Here is a 21,858-nt window from a genome sequence, read left to right as displayed (position 1 = left end):
TGATGCCTTAATAATGGTGATGAGCTGAAAAGGCTGGGGTGAGGATTGAGTAAGATAATGTGCAAAGACCTCGCCTAGTTCCTGGCAGCGCGTCTGCTGGCTGCCTATGAATATTCATGTTTATCATCATCTTCATTCTGACTGCTGAGGCTCTCATGGTAAGATTTAGGGATCATTTTTTATATCTTTGACTGTTTATGACTAAGAAAGTGTTCATAGGAATAAAAGGAACCACAACAATTTCATTGCTAATGGCAAAAAACAGATAGAACACCCTTTCTTTGTGTTAAAATTATAGCTGTATAAGTCAGAAGACATTAACTGTCTCTATCACTTTGACCTTCAGGAAAGGTTTTGCTAGATCAGTGGCAGGATTTGAAGTATCACACTTTATTTGTTTTCCCAAATATATTTGATCCAGAGATTACATCTTCCTGGTTATCCCTAGTTATGTCATCATTATAACGGCACGACCAACTTAACATTTAGAGTTTTTTAAGTGTTTGTGTGCACATCTTCCTGTTTTTCAATGTTTCAGATGATCATTTTTTGAGCTATAGTTTATAGAGTGTAAGTGTTTACATTCTATAACTGCCAATTTTCTCTAAGCTTTCTCTAAGGACCTCTTGCTCTTAATATCAAGGGCTCAGACTAGACACTAGTTGTAAAGAGTGTTCAGTAATCAGTGATCTGTGATAGGACAGCATAGATTTGGAGAGCATTTTTGAACTAGCAACACTTCTATTGTCATTTCATTGTTAAGAATGCAACAAAAACATATTTTCACTGGCATGCGAGAGGCAAATAATAATTGTAATAACAATAACAAAAGAAACATATACATGTCTGTGAATATTGATCAGCTTTTTTTCAACTCAGATAATACCAATACAAGGCTATCACTCTCAAGGCAGTATTTAGTTTCTGCTTTATGTTGTGTATCATTTACATTGTATATCATATTCTTCAGTCTTTCTGCCTGTGTTCATTCTCTGTTCTGCTTAACTTGCTTAATGTGTAGCTAGTATTCAAAATATGTATCATCTATGGGCTGATTTAATATGCCTTCACTTCACAAGGCAATTCAAGAGCAATTACTTTTGTGTTCAAGACCAGGTCAGATCAGAATTATATTGGTTTTGATCAGAAGCCATTCTGTGTCTTACATACTCTACAAAGAAGAATGAAAAGTTAATCTTTGATCTTTAAAGAATTCAAATCAAAGGGCTAATAATACTTACATACATGCCTACATCAGGAAGTACTTTAAATGTCTGGTATTGTTACACAGTGTGCAGTAGGGAACATCCTCCTCATTCAATATTTGGGTGTAGTCTATGGGGCATATGGAGAAGTAGGGCTCTGGTTAAAGTACCATAGGTTCTTCTCAGGAAAAGAAGGGTTAGTTAAGAGGATAGTTTATGCAGCTGACTGTCATAGATTGGGTAATCATTTCAAGCCAGAAAATTATCAAACAATGAATTTGAGAACAGTGATTAATATAGAGGATACAGGACATGCCACCCAGATCCCCCTTCTTTTAAGGACTTGCCACCCAACTATAGCAGTACAATCACCAGCAAGTCACCTTCTTCAAGATTGGCTTTGGTTGAAGAAAACAGCCGGGGTCCCACTTTTGTTGAGCCTAACACAAGACAATTCTGATGGGTGATATTCTTCCATGGCTCTCTGGAGGGATGGCCAAGCTTGGTTGGGTCTGCATCACAGTATTACTCTTCCTTCTACCTAAACTTCCTTCCTCCTTTCCTTTATTGATCCCCAATAAATAACCTGCACCCCAAACTCTGTCTCAATGCTATAGACTGAATTGTGTCCCCTCAAATTTTATATATTAAGTTCTAATCCCCAGTACCTCAGACTGTAACTGTATTTGAAGATAAGGTCTTTATAGAGTTAAGTTAAAATAAGCTCATGAGAATAGGGCCCAGCCCTATATGGTGTTTTTAAGAGAAAAGGAAATTAGGACACAGAAGAGCACACAGAGGGAAACCACGTGAAGCACGAGGAGCTGACAGACATCTACAAGCCAAGAAGACAGGCCTCAGACAAAATCAGCCCTGCTGATGCCCTCATTTCAGACTTCAGAATTATAAGAAAATAAATTTCTTCTATTTTTGCCACCCACCCAAAGGTTATTGCAGCCCCAGTAAACTGACACACTCAGCACCTGCTTCCAGAGAACTCTGCCAGACTTAGATAAATCTGATAGATGCTATAGTGAAAGTAAATAAAAAGCACAAATTCACTTATTTGAAGGAAACTCGTATAATCGTTTCTAAGATTTGAATAGTATATCATGATCTATACTTCTTTTGTTTTCATTTTTGTCCACTTTTGAATTCAGTCGATTTCAATATGTTTTGGTTCAACATATGAAAAAACAATCCAGGCTCACAAAGAGATCTAGAGTTTTTTAATTAAAAATTCTATTTCAATACTAAAGAAGGCAAATCCAGAGACTAAACACGTGCCTTCAGTACAGTGAGTGCACGCGCAGCTTCTCCTTTTCTCTCGTTAAGAATTTTTCTTTCTCTTACTCTTTCTCTTTTAGGGCTCTGTGGCTTATGTTTCTCAGCAGGCCTGGATTCAGAATTGCAGTTTGCAAGAAAACATTCTCTTTGGCTCCATCATGCAGAAGCAGTTTTATGAGCGAGTGTTGGAAGCCTGTGCTCTCCTTCCCGATTTGGAGCAGTTACCAAATGGAGATCAAACTGAGATTGGAGAAAGAGTAAGGAGAATACAATTTATCATGTGCAGGAATGAAATTCCATTCAGCTGCTCTCATCAAATGTTTCTAGTCTTTTTACTCAGGTCTCAAGGAGCTGTACAACTTTGCTACACTATCCTTATGAAAGAGATATAGTATTAAAGACAAATAATTTTATATAACAGACTATTTGGAAAACGGATTAAAAATCAGTAAGAAATTCTGTTGTCAGTATTCATGTGGGGGAATGCAAGCCCAGCCATTAGGTCATCACCATTTCTGTTTGCTTGCTGGCACGATGCTATTCACTCTCCCAACTGTGAATAATAGATTTGTTTGCTCCTGCATCTCTTGCACACAAAGTCAAGGCTGGAACAGGAGCAAAAGAACACCAGGCTTTAGTGGTGGCCCCACGACTAGATGCTAAGAAGACTTTGAGATGATTCTGTGATTAATGTGCCCATGTCACGCTTCTCCTTCCTGCTTAAGAAGGACCTGCTTCCAAATCATCTCTCTCTTCGTTCCATTTTATTTTCATTGAGTTAATGAATAGGTATTCCTCTGCTCAGTGTTATGGATTTAAAAAAATAATAATAAGAGGATATCCTGAGCTGAAGTAGGAACCCCCAGAGATAATTCCCAACTTGTGACTAAAATCTCCATCAATTAAACATGAGTACCAAGCAGCCTCTGCCTAAGATTCCGGTGTGCTGTGAAGATGAATGGTCCTTCCTTAGGTGCAATCCTGAAAGGAGAGTGAGTGTAAAACTGATAGGCAGTTTGCCCCGACTTTGTGTTATAACATAGCCTCATTCTATAAACTGACAAATAATTCATATCATATAACAAAATCATAGAAAGCAGAAATGTATACAAATCTAAAGTGAGTCAGAATTTACCTGGTAACCCAACCTACTTCCTTAATAGTCTCTTACTTTGCATATTTATTTTCTCAGTGGTATTGTATAGATTTTTCTTAGCCCGGGTCTTTTTCCTAACACCTTCACTGTCCCAAAACAAAATGGCGCCTTAGCTAAATGGCGGAATTATGACTTCTCCTTCACTTGTTAATATAGATTGAATAAGATGCCAGTAAATCCAATATCTAAAAATATGAAATATCTGATTTTATTAGATTTAACTATAAGGAATTTTAGGGGGTATGAAATCTAAACTGGGAAGTAGAGATATACCATGCAATATAGGCATTAAGTGCCATTGCCATTAGTACATTCTTCATTTAATAATTACATTTATCTTAATTTGACCCTGAATTTTAAACATGTAATTGAATGTTTCAAAGAGGAAATCTGTTTACAGCTATTTATGACGCAGAAAAGACAATGAATTTAAAGTTTTCCTCACTTGTACTCATCTTTTCCTCTGGCATTCTTACATGCCTTTGTTCTGCTATGGGCTACACAGTCAGTGGTGACCAAGAGAGCTATTACCCTGCCTTTAGCAGCTTTGTAGTCTAGTGGACCTTTGTCAATGATGTTAATCAATTATCTTTACCAATATTCTTCAGTCACCTGGAGTCAAACACTAGGTACTGGGAATACAACGATGACCCAGGTAGGAGCTCAGAGGCTAGTAAGAGAGACTGACGTGGCTATGCGAAATCTAGCCAATATCCATGGAGGAATAAACAAAGCACCACAAGACCAGTAGAATGGTCACTTCACTTGGGACATTGAGGGAAAGGTTGCTCTTGGAGAGAACTTTTTAGTGTGACTAGCCCTTAAGTTAAAAAGGAAGGATGTGGTCTACCAAGCAAAGTGAACAAACAGCCTCTGCCCAGTATGAAAGGGAAGTATGACAGGTGAGCCTCGCTGGCAAACCACAGTCACCTGAGAGAATTAGGACAGTGGTAGAAAAGATGAGTTAACAACGTCAAAACGTAAGTATCTTAGATTCCTGCTAAGAAATTTGCTATTGCTCATAAGTGATAAAAAGAGAGATATATGGGTACCGAAGCAAGATAATGATGTAATTACCAGAATAATGATGATAAGTCAGAGAATGGATTGGAGAGAAGAATAATTGGGTCATAATAGCTAATGTTGATAGTGCCCATTCTGGGTTTGAGAATTTTCCTAAATATTTTTATCCTCATCTTATTGAATGCTCTCAACAAACCTATGAGTTGGATGCTATTATGATCACACACACACACACATCCCATTTCTTTATTGATTTGTATACATATCACACACAAACATATCCATGCCTCTCTCCTTTGCTAAACTGTACACTGGGACCTCCTCATGACATAGACTTTGCCTCACTTATCTTTGAATCCCAAGTACTAGTATAGCACCAGGAATATAGTCATACTCAGGAGATGTTTGTTGAGTAGGAAGAGGATGAAAAGCACAAAGAAGCAATGGTATTTTACAATTGTAGGTCATTGGCTAAGTTCTGTGCTGCACTGAGAGCTTTTAAGCCAGATCTGTAAACATTAAATAAAAAATAAATCAAGCACATTGAGCCTGGACCCATAATTCTCCATACATGGCTGTACATATCAACTTTAATTCCCACATGGAGTGATGAATATTCCCTATTCTTGCTTCTTAGTGCTGTACTTTTGCCAACAAGACTTGTACTAGCCTTTCTACAGGAGAAGATAAGACATGTTTATTACTGCTTCGGTAATTTAGCTATTATTCTCAATTTCCTATGTGTCAATTTAAAAATAATCACAAGTGTCAGTGTCAGTGTATGGTTGGCAGCCAAAATTCTTGTTTCATATTCCACAGGCATGACTTTTCAGAATTTGGGATTTGGAAATTCTTTTCTCCTTAATTGTTAGCATCTTGTTTTGACAGGAAGCAGTTAAGAAAAAGCAGATATATCTGCTAATCTGTACAAGTTAATAGTGCTACGAGGTGGAAAGGCAGTAGGTCCAGGAAATCATGAATAAAGAGAAGTGTGAGCATTCATTTCAGGTTGTTTTCTCTGCCTGCTATGAAGTGTGGGTAGCATTTGAATGGAACCACCACCTGTGCTTTGATGTTTACAAACGCTCCTTACTCTCCACCTGTCTTGTTTTTCTCCTGTTCCATTTTCAGGGTGTGACTCTAAGTGGGGGCCAGAAGCATCGAGTCAGTCTGGCCAGAGCTGTCTACAGTGGGGCTGACATCTACCTCCTGGACGATCCCTTATCTGCCGTGGACGTTCATGTTGGAAAGCAGCTTTTTGAAAAAGTAATAGGGTCCTTAGGCCTTTTGAGAGACAAGGTAGCCAAAGTATCATTTTTGCTTTGTTGGAGGGTCGGGGGAGGGAGGGACAATCTGCCTAGCATTGTACCTAAAAGTCCATTGTTTTCATTTGTTTAAGCTAAGTAGTCAAATTTCACATTAAAAATGGGATGCTGATATTGCTTATTTACAGAAAATTTTCTATGAATATTTTGTAAAGTTTTACCTATAAGTTTACTCCGGTTAAAATTTATATGATTATTACCTCATTGACTGATACCATACCCTCGGATGACTTATGTGTCATAACGAGTTGTTTATAATTTAGCTGATCTTTTTGAAAATTATATTCGAGGCACACTGCTTTCTAAAAAAGTAGAATCATCTTATTGATTACTTAAAATTTGCTATTGTTCATATAGCAGTAATAAGGGTTCAACTGCTTTACAAAGGGGTCATGAAGATAGGAATTAATATTTACTGAGCACATGCCATAGTCAATATGTTAAAGTAGTTCCTTTAGGTCTTACAGCAAATCTCTGAGCTAAGTATTATCATTATTCCTCTTTTATATTTGAAGGAATTAGGGAACAAATTGACTTGATATTGGCTGCTCAACTTAAGAACAGCAGAGATTTTTTAATAGTCTGACAAAGAAGCCACACTCCTTTATGTTTATGAATTTACCCATACTGAGCCCTCTGGAAAAAATTAGTGTATACAGTTATAAAATATATGCCTCGGTAAACAATATCCACTTGTCTTCACTTATTGAGATGAATCTAAGATTACAAATGTCTATTGCATTTATAAAATAATATGAATGAGTTAAAAATAAAGATTATAAATTACAACTTGGATCAAACACTTTTGTAATGGAACCCTATAATTCTAAAAAATAAGCAAGAATTAGGTGGACCTATCTTGAATTTACTACAAAATTAACTCATTTCTAATGAATGACAAATACCTGAAGCCAGGTTTACAATCACATTTACAAACTGTTTTTTCCTCTACCCTCAGGACATTTGTCATTCTTTGTGAAACATACAGATGCTGCCTTACACTGGCACGTGCCCAGCATTACACAAAGAGTAAAGATTTAAAAAAAAGGATTGCAACTTTCTTTACAACGGATTATTTGTGTCATCTTTTGTAACCTACAGAATAAAACACTTTCTTTTACAGACTCGCATTTTAGTGACAAACAACCTCACACTTCTGCCACAAACGGATCTTATTGTTGTAATGGAGAATGGGAGGATTGCGCAAATGGGAACCTACCAGGAGCTGCTCTCTAAGACCAAAAGCCTCACTAATTTGCTTCAGGTCTTCCGTGAACATGAAAAAAGTAAGGACACAAAGAAAAACAAACCTGGATACATTATGCCTACCCATTTTGGAAGTCCTCTAACTGCCTTACCTCTTGCTATAAATTCTCATTCATCCTGCTTAAGCCAAGGCTGGGTATCTACCTTTCTACAGGAAAGAAACAATTGCATTGCAGGGCATCAGCTAAAAATCTAGCTCATTTATGATTTTTTTTTAAGTTTCAAATGCCGCAGATATGTTTCTTCATCTATGAAATAAGAGAGCAGATGATTTTTAAACTCTATTCTAGGCCTAGAATATAATGGATCTAAACATTCTACCTACTTTTAAATGAAGAAGCTGGAACATAAATCCATGAGCAGTAAATATTACAATAACTATTTTAAACATCTAAGTTACATAGAGTGAGTTGAAGAAAAGAAACAGGAAAACATGCCTGGGGAAAAGGCAAAGGGGAAAGTAAGTGCCCAAATTAAAATAATTAACAATTGGTTTTATTTATTAATTTTTATTATCATAGTTCTTGAAGTTTAAATTAAGATTCATAGACATTTTCAAATAAATAAAATGGTTTTGACTTTACCTGATCTGTAGGACACAAGGATGTTTAAAACCCAGTATTATCTTAGTATTCCACAGAGATTGTTCCTTTTCTGCTCTGAGAGTTGGATGCTGCGCCATCCTCTCTTCACAGAGAGAGAGGCCTCTCAGGTAGAACACTACTACATCACAGCATTTTCTCACACCTTTCCAGAACACTTTGTGAATTTACTCTAAAACCAGTGAACCATTTCATAATGTCAGGGTAAAAGGAGAAACGTAGATCTATGTCTCAGTATTTTCTACAGGAACTGGTAACTTACTTTATACCATACCTGGGTGGGAAGGTCATAAGAATGTGAAATTAGTCTATACCAAGCTCAGTGCAACTGATTACTTCAATGCCAGGACATCCTAAGAACAAACTCATTTTGGTGATCTGTTTCTTTCTGGAACCTAAGGCCACACACATTAGTTGTCTACTACTGTTTTTTATTCCTTATTGCCACTCCTTTCTTATAAACATTCTATTTGTAGATACCTCCAAAAATACCCAATGCATCCTCAGGTGACAGTAACCGTTCCTAGTAAAGGAAGCACCTCCTCTTTTCTCCGGGACTAGCAACTTTGGAAATGATTCCTTGCCCTCTCACACAGGTTAATTGTTAATAATAATTTGTGCTTCCCATGTAGGAAAGAGATATCTAGGAGTGTCTCCTAGGACGAGACAGAGCTTGGACGCTGCCATTGTCTCTATCTCGAGCACTTACGAAGCCTCCTCCTAGAACCATAACAGGCGCTCAGTAAATGTTTGTGAAACAGGTGAATATAGAAGTGTGTCTCTTCGGCAGTTAACAGGATGATTTAGTTTTTAATTTTCTTTTTCTTTTTTTTTTTGTTTATTTATTTATTTTATTGAAACAGATTTAGTTTTTAATTTTCTTTTTCTTTTTCTTTTTTTATTTATTTATTTTATTGAAACAGAGTCACTGGGCGGCACCTGTGGCTCAAGGAGTAGGGCACTGGTCCCACATACCAGAAGTGGCAGGTTCAAACCCGGCCCTGGCCAAAAAAAAAAGAAACAGAGTCTCACTTTGTGGCCCCCAGTGGAGTGCTAGGGCATCATAGCTCACAGTAACCTCCAACTCTTGGGCTTAAATTATTCTCTTGCCTCAGCCTCCAAAGTAGCTGGGACTATAGGCACCTGCCACAATGTCTGGCTTTTTTAGTTTTATTTATTTATTTATTTATTTTTGGTAGAGATAGTATCTCACTCTGACTCAGGCTGGTCTCAAACCTCTGAGCTCAGGGGAGGGAATCCACCCACCTTGGCTTCCTATGAACCAATGTCTCCTTTTCTTGGCCATTTATTTTAAAGGAAATGTGAAATACAGATTACATTCTTATGGAAAAATATAGCTCCCAAAACAGGCGGCATGTAAGTTTTACCATAAAATATGAGCATTTTATCTTTTGAAAGTTGTAGAATTTACTATCGTTTAAGTCCCTGTTTGAGAAACAAATCCCCCCTTTCTTATGTTTATGTAACTTCTTATCTACACATGCCCTCTACTGTAACAGATCAAAAGGAAGAATATTTTTGAAGTTGGGCTGACAATAAAAGATGTTTCTAAGTTACCATCAGAAATATGCCAGAATTAGAAAAATGTTGAATTTGAATTTTTTTCTAATGACTTCAGTATTTCTGTCTTTTAAAATTCTGGAAGATGGAAAAGTAGATAAAAATTTATATCTACTTTTATATTTATATAAAACAAATATATAAAACATATTTATATAAAATAAAATATGTTTTTGAAACTAAATTATTTCTGGGATTTTGAAGTTTTGAAAACTGGATTCAAAAAACGTATAGGACTTTAAAAATCAGCCCCACAAAATTACTTTACTCACAACAAACACCAGCTAGATGATAGATGATAGAGATCTGTAAAAGGTTAACCCAATATAGTGTAATTTCTTTTTTTATTAATTTTAATTTTTATTTTAATTTTTATTTTTTGCAGTTTTTGGCTGGGACTGGGTTTGAACCCACCACCTCCAGTATATGGGGCCAGTGCCCTACTCCTTTGAGCCACAGGAACCACCACCCTATAGTGTAATTGCTCTAGCCACCATGTAGTGGAAAAGAAGCATAGGATTTGGTGATATAAAACACCCTGGTAACAATAGCATTAAGTCGGGTAAGATTTGGTGTAACGTTCTTGCACTTCTTTAGATCTGGGCCAGCCTAACCTGGTCCTATACTCCATACTTCAGAGAGTCTCCAGTCTGGCCTTCTCTGCCTGGGTCTCTGGCTAAGAGGCCAAGGGGTTTGCCCTCCCCACCCACAGTATCCACCATTGCTTCTTAACCTCTGCAAATTCTCAGGTCTACTCTCCCAAGGTGGGTGTTGGACAAACCATGGATGTGTGTGATGAGGTGTTCACACATGTGCAGAGCCTGTCACGGTGCAGGATGGGGCTGGGGTGGGAGAGAAGGGGTTCTCAGGCCTTGATTGGCACCACCTCACTAAGGGCTCCATGAGCCCAGAGGAAGCCTCAGGAATCCAAACATTCTCCTCTAACCTTGTTTTCCAGCTGGTTGCGAAGCCATATTTGTCAGAGTAAGCAATAGAACTTATTTAAGAGTCTGTTAGTTCCAGCTATGACTTTTAAAAATAATTAGAAATACAGCATGTTGACGTTAATAGATATTGTACTGTTGCCTTGGTTCCACAGATGTTAGGTGCAAGCCTGTCCCTGTGGGGAATTTCTTTTTCTTATTTGCATAAGTAATAGAACAAAATTAAATTCTGTTTGAGGGCATTTTTGCTAAGATTTAGGGGAAAGGAATTACCTGCTGGGAGTGAGATAGGAGAGGTGCTGTTTCCCATTGTAAAAGCATGGTATAATCTGTAATTTACTTTATAATACATGTTTTATTTGCTGTTGAGTCTATTTAAAAATTTCTTCACATATACAAAATCCTGCCATTAAATATTCTTGTTAACTTATGTGACAGTACAATGGGAGTGCAGTAATTCCTCCAACCCTTACTGAGGGGTATATGATGTTCCAGAACCCTTTGTGGATGTATAAAACCACAGATAGCACCAAATTATAAATGTGCTATATTTGTTTCCTATACATATATACCTATGATAAAGTTTAAATTATAAACGACACACAGTAAGAGATTAACAATAATAACTAGTAATGAAATTGAATAATTATAATGATAGGCTAACATCACTATTCTTGCATTCTGAGGCCACTATGAAGTAAAATAAGGGTAACTTCAACATAAGTACCATGATATCACAACAGTGGATCTGATCACCTAGAGGGCTCCAAAGTAACTAAGGGGTGGAAACATCTGAAATGGGGATGCACTGGACAAAAGATTATTCATGTCCCAGGCAGGCCAGAGCTGAATGGTACAAGATTTCTCTCACTGCTCAAACTAGTGCACAATTTAAAACTTATGAATTATTTTTTCTGGAATTTTCTCTTTAATATTTTAGGACCAAGGTTAACTGCAGGTACCTGAAACTTTGGGAAGCAGAATCTCAGATAAGGGGGGATTATAGTAAAAGTCAGCATAACATTGTGGAAAAAACAGGGGACTAATTGTCAGGGGGCCTGGAAGCTAGTTTTCACAAGTAATCACTATTTCAGCCTTCACAGAAATGACTTCTTTGATTCGTCCCCATTTATGAAATACAGGGCATGACCTAGCTCAGTTTTTGCTAGTGGCAAACATAGAAATGGACAACGCAGGTTATTTCCTCTACTTTGCCCCCCAAACTGCTTATGACTCAGCCACTCTTTCCTCTTTCCCAAGTGTTCTCATTGCTGAAGTTGATAACAGGTAACTGAGAGTCAGCAGCCCAAAGTACTTTTTATAGTGTCATTTAAGTTTAGATAGATCTAAATAGTAGATTACAGTAGATCTCTAATATTCCATCTAGCCTGAAAAATGTTCAAGTCTTACTTTATGGGAGTGTTACATAAGATAATAAATTAGGGGTGAGAAAGGGGTTTAGAAAGCTGTAAAAAAACTAAAGATAAATTTTACATACTTGAAGATTTAATCTAAGCTAATTCTTATGCACACTATCAACAGTGATGATAGCTAGTATGTCTTGTGTAGTAACTACATTCATGAGTTTTGTATTTACTTAATTCTTCCTAAACTTCCTGATTTTACAATAATATGAACTATCTTGCTCAAGTTAAGACAGACAATATGAAGTATCTTGCTCAAGGTAAGCATCGGAATTTGGATCCATGCTGCCTGACTCATGGTGGAGAACAACTTAGCTCTCAAACATTGTACTAAATGTGGGAACAAGTATTATACATTGAAAGAATATTGACTTAATGTGAAAAGACAGGGCTGGGGCCCCCTTTACTCTTTTTACTTGCTTGCACTTTTCCCCTTCACATGTTCCACCTGACCTGACTGCCACCTACCCCATCTCTCTTTTGTAGATTCCAGATTACAGGAAAGTCACTTATCCTCTCTACATTTTTTCCCTGCAAGATGTAGGAGACTTTCCCCCTTCCCTTTGTCGTATTGACTCTCTTATGGGCTCTATTTATATAATTCATATGTAAGTACTCTTTAAATCATAATACGATTGTTCTTTTCTAAGCACCAAAGCAGATAAGAAAAGCTCCATCTTTCTCTGCTTCGCCCTTTTAACAAAAAGATTTGTTCTGTAAAAGGTGGATGCTGCCAAAAGGCTGCACTTAAGGACCTAGGAGGCTGTGTGTGGTTTTAAGGCCACGGGGTGCCCAACCCTTCAAATCCAATTCCTTCCCTTTTGGAAATCTAACACCTGAAATTCAAGGAGTTTATTATATTGTTTTAAAAAAAAGACAAAAATCTTCTAGCTCTGAGGTGTTTGCCGTCAAATTCACTAACAATTACTTGAACCTCAGTCTCTACTAGGTCTAGGTTAGTGACCTTGGTTTGTGTGACGTGCTTGAGCTCTCAGTGCCTCAATCTTTATATCTCTGAGATAAGGGTAAGAATAACTGTAGTACCTTTCTCATAGGGGTAGTTCTTGAAAATTGAAAGAATTAGAACAGTGCCTGCCACTAAAGAAGCTAATGTTAATGACATTTCTAAGAAGACAAATTTGAGGAATTTGCCATTGTGTTTCCTTATGAATTTTCACAACAATCACATTTGTATATAAGGCTTGGTGAAATTACGTATTTCTTTTAAAGGCTAGAGTTGTGTTCCCTTGGGTAATAGTTAACTCTTCTATGGAAGATCCCAAATAAGTTATTATCCTTCTAATATATAAAAAAAATTACAAGGCTTTTCATTATGGCTTCATAGTTTTACTAAGACATTTCAACATATTTTAGGTTAAGTGGAAATAGTGGAAAAAGTGCTCCCAAACTACCTAGAGATCCAGAATTCAAAAATACTTTCAATTTGTGTAATATTTCATCATTTTTCTCTACTTTCTGAATTGTTTGATTATATGCATATAAAAACACTCACCATCTTCTTCTCCAGCTCATGCTGTAAAACAAGTCAGTGTGATCAACTCCAGAACTATGCTGAAGGACCAAATCCTGGGGCAAAAAGACAGGTGAGTATTAGTATAATATAACAGCAAGCTTCCTGGGGTTAGGGACTAAGTAATTGTTTTCAAGCATTTAATATGTATTCTCTAAAAAAGACACATACATTATAATGAATATAAATGTACTTAGTGGTTTCCTGTTCTGAACTACAAGTCAAATGGATATGTCTAAAATTATAAATGAGATGAATGAGGCTTAGTTTTGGAAACATATGCTCACTAAACTCTCAGCTATTGCTAGCCAAATTCTGGTAGCAGAAATCTAATCTGATTGTTTTTGTGCCAAAAATATCCCCATGCCACAGCTTTCATACATTCTACAGATAATAATGTGAAAATAGGCTTTGGACATGACAATTTTGAGTACTGGGATGTTCATCACTGTTGATCATCTAAATTGAAGCCCTTAAACTATCTGTGAACCACTTTGGGGGAACGAATCTCCCCTTTTCTCCTTGAAAAAAGAACACCAGCCTCTATAAAGATGTGTTTGCACACTTGTATTCTAAAAATTTCTAAGTGTTAGAGGCTCAGACTGGAACCAGAATTCTGAAACTTGCTTCTTCTATGAAGAATACACTGGGAGGCACTTTCAATATCATGTTCTTATCAACATAACCCAGAAGAAAGTTTGTTTTTTAAGGAGTGTGATAAAAACAATAATTGGTTCTAACCTTATCAACAGTCTATAAATCCATCCATGATGAACTTTTCTTGTGTTTTTAGATAAGCAATTTCAAATAAGTTAATAAATAATTTTTCAATTTTATATTTGAGCAATGTTTTTTAATTTTTCCCAAGACGTGGCTAGTGAAGTTTATTACTTTCTATGCCATCTTCTATTCTCACTTTCTTTTTTTTTAAATCTGCTTTCCTATTTGGGAAAAATCCATGAAGAGAATCTTCCTGACTTTTTGATCTAATTTTCTCTTTCTTAGAATTACTCACTTATTTCCAATTAGTGTAGAATTACAATAGATGCAAGATAGGAAGATAGAAGCAGGCCAGAGATTTGCAGCGCTTAGAGTCTCTTCACAATTAGACGTAGTGGTATGGAATACAACAAGTCTTCCTATTGGATAAATTCATGAGAAAAACTGGCTAACTGCTAATGGGGAACGAGATGAAAAAGAAGGGAATTGGATAAAATAATTTCTGAAATTTCCTTTCTTTGGAATTTAAGAATTAGGTTAATGACATTAGTATTCTAACAAGGACTGAACTATTTTGAACTGTTTCTATATTTTTGTCTAAATCTATATTATGCTATTTAGTTACTTTCTTAAATCTTGAGTACTATCTTCCCTGAATAAACTGGAAATGTTATTGTAGTACCTAGACTGCCCCCTTATGGCTCTCGTGCCAGACTTTCTTAATTTAATCCTCCCATACACATGTGATATGTGCTCAGCTCAGAGATAATAGTTGTGATGTGTTACTTTTCTATCTTTTATACAAAAATATGGAGATTAGTATTATGCCAATCTCCCTGAGAGTTTCTGAAGGACAAGATTCATTTTCAAAACTTCTCTACTAGCATAACATAATTTCCTCTTTTAAGGGACTCAGATAAAACCTGTTATTGACAACAAGGTGCCCAGAACCAAATGGAGTGTTTTTGTGAAAAAAGAATAAATAACACTGTAATTTGAAAAAGCAGTACCTTTCTGTACAGTGTCCAAAAAATTATTGGTCTTTTTTGTTAGTTATGTCTCATTAGAAAGCTCTAATTCCCTTTTAACAGTTGGATTTCACAGCATTTTATGTCCAGCTACATTAAGAATTAATTTTTTGGCTTGATACCAATGCTAAATTTGCTTATCCAAACACAAGCCATGCCAAGGGCTGGAAGGATGATGACAGTAATTAACCCAAGCCATCTACCAGGAGCCATTCCAATGAAGGTGTCTGTTAAACAGTATATCTTTCCCTGATGCTAAAGCCGGTTCTACAAAGGACATGCATTGCAACCTCTCATAGAATGTTTCTTGACGCTAGTGCCAGAGACAGGGAGAGAAGCACCACCAGGTTCACCAAATAAGGCATTTCTTGTTCTTATAAATAAAATGGAACCATAGAGAAATGAGAGCTTCTTATAATCTGATGAAGGTATTCTTATAATTTGAGTTCAGTAACTCACAAAGTCACTTTGGTAGTAGACATGTCAAATGACGTACAATTTAGCATACTCCATGCTCTTCATGGGGGAATTTATTACAAGGGACAATGAGAGATATTTAAAAAGAATAGTCATTACAGTAATAATTAAGGTAGAAAAATAACTGCAATCAGTGTAAGCATGGACCTTGTTAAGCAACTCATATTAAGATAAAATGATATAATGTTATATAATACAGTACTGTTACAGAAGAATATTTGCTCATTACATAGTGAGTTGCTCATTACATCGTGTCTAATTATTTTTGAAAATTAAAGACCCATTATAGAGCAACACTGGTGTTATTGTACCACACACTATAGCAGTATAGTGTAGCAGTATTCCCAGGCGTGCTAGCATGGGTTGTCCCTGAAACACGGGGTTGTAAATCTTCTTGTTTTCTCCTTCATCTTCTCCTCCTTCTTTCTTCTTACTCTTTTTCATACTTTCTGATATATTCCAAATACTTCTCAAATAATGTTGTTGCAGAGATTTTTAGAAGATGGCCTTGACCATTATTTGTTGATTGGTTAGAAATGTGCCATGATGAAGACAGAGGAAGTGTTACGGCTGTTTGTGAAGCCTGAGAAAATGAGAGCGGAGCTGGGTGGAGAACTGGCTCAGTTCAGGATGTGTATGAGACAGATGAGCAGAGAGATTAAGAAGATGTCAAGCAAGCATTTGACCTATGGATTTGGAGCCCAGGGAAAAGGCGTGGATTAGAGATACCGCTTCGAGAATCATCCACAAAGAAGATTTATGAAACCATGAGAGTGATGAGATTGCTTAGGAGAATGTAAAGAATACAAAGGAAATTGGGCAGTGCCTGTGGCTGAAGGAGTAGGGCACCGGCCCCATATACCAGAGGTGGCGGGTTCAAACCCAGCCCTGGCCAAAAAAAAAGAATACAAAGGAAATAAGGACTAGGCCTGGACCTGAGGAAACATGAACATTAGACAGAAGACATCGAAAAAGAAACTAATGGAGCAGCATAGATATGGGCTAAAGTATCAAAGTGTGGCTGTGAGAGGATATGGAAGGAAGAGTCCCTTAGACACGTTAAGTGTTAAATGGGATGAAGAGATTAAGTTAAATGATTTTCAAAGTATCAAATGGGGGGCAGTACCTGTGGCTCAAAAGGGTAGGGCGCAGGCCTCATATGCCAGAGGTGGTGAGTTCAAACTCAGCCCCAACCAAAAAAGAAAAAAAATACCTAATGGAGAAAGGAAAAAGCAGTTTGCTAGTATTCTTGATGAAAATAGTTAAGTCAAATGCCAAAAATCTTAAGGAGATAAAGAAGGTTTAATAGTAAAGCAAGAGATAGGGACTAAAGAGGGACATAGAATTGAGAGTGGGATTGTTCTGAGGTAAGAGTTGTAAAATGAGAAGAGCGTGTTGTTTTCTGATGGGCTGATGGAGCCAGTAAAAGTGAAGAATGTGAAGATTAGAAAAGAGAGAGAGAATAATCCACTGTGTCTTAGACTTGTCTGAAATTTAATAGACATTTGTTTAAAAGGAATATTTCTAGAGGAGAAATTTTATAACCTGTATTTTTAACTACCTGTGTTTGTTACAAGAAAGCATTGGAAAAGACCAGCAGAAACACAGCTAGATGTCAATGTCTGATGACAGACGTTCCGCTTCTATTTTCTCCATGAAGGAGAAAGTGAGCCCCTTCTGAGAGTGATGCAAGGATTTCTAAGCACTAGCAATGCCCAGATGGAAGGAAGATATTAATTTATAAAGAAACTAATGTTGAGGTCTGCATGATTATTTGAAGTAGCAATCCACAAGAATAGATGTGACCAAGATTGACACATGAGTTCTAACAGAGAGGTTTAGTGGGAAGAAAACAGGGGATGACGGTTCAGAATATTACTCCAGTTTGGATGGATGAGACAATAATGATGGTGAATGGACCAATAATAAAGGGAAAAGAGAGAGGGGATAAGTTTGCCTGGGACTGAGGAATTCCTCAGAATCTGGGACAATAAATGCTAAAACCAAGAAAATTCTAGGTAAACAGGATCACTGATCATCCAAGAGGGGAAAGATGAGGCCACACGTGGTTCCTTAAAACTGTAATCCCAGCACTTTGGGAGGCCGAAGTGGGTGGATTGCCTGAGCTCAGGAGTTTGAGACCAGCCTAAGAAAGAGCAAAACCCCATCTCTTAAAAAAAAAAAAAAAAAAAAAAAAAAACTAGCTGGATGTTGTGGTGGGTGCATATAGTTTCAGCTACTACTCGGGAATCTGAGGCAAGAGAATCGCTTGAGACCAAGAATTTGAGGTTGCTGCGAGCTCTGACACCACAGCACTCAACCCCAGGGTGACTAAGTGAGACTCTGTCTAAATGGATAAATTAATTAAATGAATAAATAACTAGCAAGAGGAGAAAGATGATAGAAAGTTGTATTTGGGAACGGAGAACCTAGATGAAATAAGAAACAAATGTAAGGAGAGTAACTGAGTTTCCAAATTGCAATAGAAGTTATGGGCAGAGATTAAAATATTTAGACTTGGAATTTCAGAGGTGAGTTAGTCCTAGATAATAAGATTCGTGGTTTAAGGTCATGAAAGTTGTTGATCAAAACAGAATGCAGATGAAGGGCCCTGAAAGTATGAAGGTCATGAAGTTGGAAAGAGACTGAATTGAACACACTTATCCACGTAATTTAAAAAATCACCCAGAATGGTGGGAACCAAGTGGGAAGACTAAGCACAATGCTACTCTTCCGTCATGTCCAGAGGGGTGGGCGAGAAGGGATGGATTATGATCCCGTCACAGGGTGCCGCGTCAACAATCCAGGGGGTTGATTCCAGTTTGAAAGATAATTATTTAAAAGAAACAATGACAACTCAGACAACATGCCACAGCCACTAATGGATAAGAGAAAATAAACAGTCTCTCCTGGATAAGACTGTGGGACCAGTGTCATCCTCAGGGGAAGCCAGGGCGCAGTAAGGTGAGGAAGAAGAGGGAGGTGCACGGAAGGGGCTGACGATGTGTACGCTGTAAAAAATGATTCATCCGCCTAAAATCTAAAAAGCGAACATTTTATTACTTTATCAGGCCTTCTTTGGATCAAGGAAAACAATTTTCAATGAAAAAAGAAAATATTCCTACTGAGGGGGTAAGCACCAGAAGAACTAATTTATTTGCTTTACTCCAATTTAAAAGATTACCTCGCATTATCTATAAATACTATGTTTCTTATTGAACTTGAGGAGGGTTGCTATGTCATAGTTTGATGATACTCAATTAAAGAGTTTGTTGGACAATGTGGTCATATGTAGTTAGTATTACATGTTATCTAGCACGCATATGTATTTTTAACTAATGATAGTACCTAACCATTTTTTGAGCATGTTTAAGTGTTTAGGACTGTACTTGACACCTTAAATGTACTTATCACATAGTTACTGATAAATATGGAGATTTATAAATGAGTAATCTGACAGAGAAGTTAATCACTTGACCAAGATCACAAAGCTTAGGAACAAAGAGAGTTTAAATCTAGCTTGACTTTAAAATACAGCTCTGAGGTCCTGTATCATATTATTTATTTAACTGATGTAATGAAACTTACTCAGAAAAGGCAAGTCACATTCTCATATTTCTCAGTAACCTGATATTATATCAATTTTGCCTTCAGGTGAAGTTCTCAGTCATTCTGAAGTATCTCCACGCCTGCACCTGGCCCTGGGTGTGGCTGGTGGTGGCCACTTACCTAGGGCAGAATTTGATGGGCTTTGGACAGAATCTGTGGCTTAGTGCCTGGGCACAGGGAGCCAAACACATGGATGAGTTCACAGAATGGAAGCAAACGAGAAGCTCTAAGCTCACTATCTACGGATTATTGGGATTAATACAAGGTAAAAAAAAAAAATACTCAGCTGTTTCTCTTTTCTTTATCTGACCTAATTGATTTAAATACAGCAGATGGTATCATCTTATTTCAAATAATATCTATGCCATAATTTTCAGATATGTAGGCATCCTTCAAATGCATATGTTTGCAATGTACCTTGTTTGAGAGAGCAAAGCAAAATCTGTAGGTGTCAGCTACCTGCTACAAGGCTCACAGTAAATAATTCACATATGTCTCTCATTGAATCTGGTCAATAATTATTTAGAAAGGTGCTATTCTCCCCATTTTACAGTTGCAGAAACTGTTAATTTGAAAGTCCTGACTTCTCTCTACATTTGTGAGGGTTGTGAGGGATCTGAAGACCAAGAGTTGAGCGTGTTAAGGAGTTTAAAGCCCAGTGAGACGAGGTCAGGTGTACAGTCAAACTGCATGAACAGCAGTAAGTGCTGTAAAGGGTGTAAAGATAGAAAATCCCTGTGAGGATGCCGGGGAAGGCCGTGATTGTGGTATTATTGATCTTATTGTGATTTCTAAGGTATACTTGTCATGGGAGGTTGACACTAAAAGAAGGTATACAATTTTGTCAGATTGAGATCACAAAGGAAAGAAGGTAAAGAGGTGTGTAGGATGGTGAGTGAAGGCAGGATTGCAGAAAATAAGAGATTTAGGCAAAAGTGTGGCTGCCACTTGGGTGGTCTTCATGTTAGTAAGGAAAGAGGGGAGCTCAAGGTGGGAAAGTAGTTCAGAAATTATGATTAACCATGGAGATAAGAGAAAGGCAAATCTTTGGGAAATGGAGGAAAGAAGTGGCAGAGTTGGAGTTGCATTTCAGGCAAAGAATAAATCAGCCGTGATGTTAAAACGTGTTTTTATTAGGAAAACCATAGCTGGAAAGACCAGGGAGAAGTTGGAGATGGCAGGAAAAAAATAATCCAATATATCCAGGAACGTAGGTGGAAGGTAAGCTGATCTAGGCAGATGTCTGATCTGGTCCGTGTCTGTGCTGCACACACAACATCGAGTTCAATGCTAGCCAGGGGGTAAGAAGCAGAAGAGCACTGAGTCAATACCCGGAGAATGATGAAAGAACAAACGAATGGTCAGAGAGCGGCAGTGGACTTGGATGTAAGGGATGGGTAGGAAAGATGCTGCGGTGAACACATACACGAGAATTGCTGATTAGAGGGCAAGAAAAGCGCATCCCTCAGTCATGATTTTGTGGTCTAGGTTGGAAGAGTAATGATGAAAAAAACAAGGAAACCAGAAGGAAGCCTTACCTAATGGAGCAGGGAAATGAGGGATTCAGTAAGAATGGACACCTCTACTGAGAAGTGTTGATACTTTCTCCAGTAGGCAAGTTAAAACTCATCTGAGAGTCTAGACAGAGGCTTCTTTATCTATAAAATCAAAAGGCAGACACTGGATAATGGCCTCATTTCCTCGAGTTCTAACATTCTATAGCTCTGTAGCTCTCCTTAGACCTGTGGGACAGACTTATGTTTGCTCTGTCATTGCCCTGGCAAACTGAATGGGGGAAGAGATGTTAATAACTAAAATAAGATGTAAGGCTGATCTATTATTCAGATGTATGAAATAACAGGACTTTACGATGTGCTTGGTTTTGATTCAGCTAGAGTCAAGTTTATTGGCGTACAGTGTTCAGGTCAGTGAGAAAAAAGTACATATATAGGTCTAAAATTCTTAGCTGCAAGAGAAACGTCTCTATACATGAATTTCTATATCTATCTATCTGTCTATCTACTTATCTGTCTATCTATGTAGTCACATCCACACATGAAGATTTAATTCATACCAACACAATGAATTTATGTTATAACTTTAAAGTAGATTAAATAGCCTTTGAAGAACATTTTAAGTGAGCAATTATCATTTCCATAATGTATAAAACATGCAAGTGTCTACCATATTACTGCATAAAATCTTAATTTAAACTGACTGTAAATAAATTTGGGGAATATTTTATAACTAAGGCAACAGGTTATGTATAGTTTAATCATAAAGTTTTTTTCTGATTAGATATTTCTTTGAAGTGGCCTGAAGTCATTAGAATATTTGTTTTCTCCAATTTTTTTCTTCTTCTCTTTTAATTTTCTACATGTAAAACAAATTTAAATATTTGTCAAGCTTTATTAAATGCGAATATAAGTTATACTTCTATAAGTAATGAGCCTAAACAATGAAAATCTATAATTTCAGATTTTTTTTAATAGAATAGACTTACGTCTTTAGGAATCTAATCCAATCAAGAGCAGGCTGAATCACTGACATCGTCATAGCTCACTTTTTTTTGAACTTTAAAGCATAAACAGCACTTTCATATGTTAATATCAGAAGCCTGCTTTGAATAATTTAGAAGGCTAACATTCAAACAAACCTTGAGTACTGAAGCAGAAAATAC

General features: G+C 37.0%; 1 protein-coding gene across 1 annotated transcript in view; it reads left to right on the top strand.

Annotated features, from left to right (window-relative positions):
• Positions 1-21,858, top strand: part of LOC100966416 (canalicular multispecific organic anion transporter 1-like) — a 75,302-nt gene that overhangs the window by 36,125 nt on the left and 17,319 nt on the right. The window contains exons 12-17 of the mRNA XM_023509769.1: positions 2,573-2,749; positions 5,803-5,970; positions 7,120-7,282; positions 13,342-13,417; positions 18,641-18,701; positions 19,224-19,443. Of these exons, the coding sequence (XP_023365537.1) occupies positions 2,573-2,749; positions 5,803-5,970; positions 7,120-7,282; positions 13,342-13,417; positions 18,641-18,701; positions 19,224-19,443 (865 nt within the window). The remainder of the gene's footprint in view (positions 1-2,572; positions 2,750-5,802; positions 5,971-7,119; positions 7,283-13,341; positions 13,418-18,640; positions 18,702-19,223; positions 19,444-21,858) is intronic.

This window comes from Otolemur garnettii, unplaced genomic scaffold, assembly GCF_000181295.1.
Source record: "Otolemur garnettii isolate 467f Iridium unplaced genomic scaffold, OtoGar3 scaffold00009, whole genome shotgun sequence".
NCBI lineage: Eukaryota > Metazoa > Chordata > Mammalia > Primates > Galagidae > Otolemur > Otolemur garnettii.
This window is presented reverse-complemented; position numbering and strand designations above follow the sequence as displayed.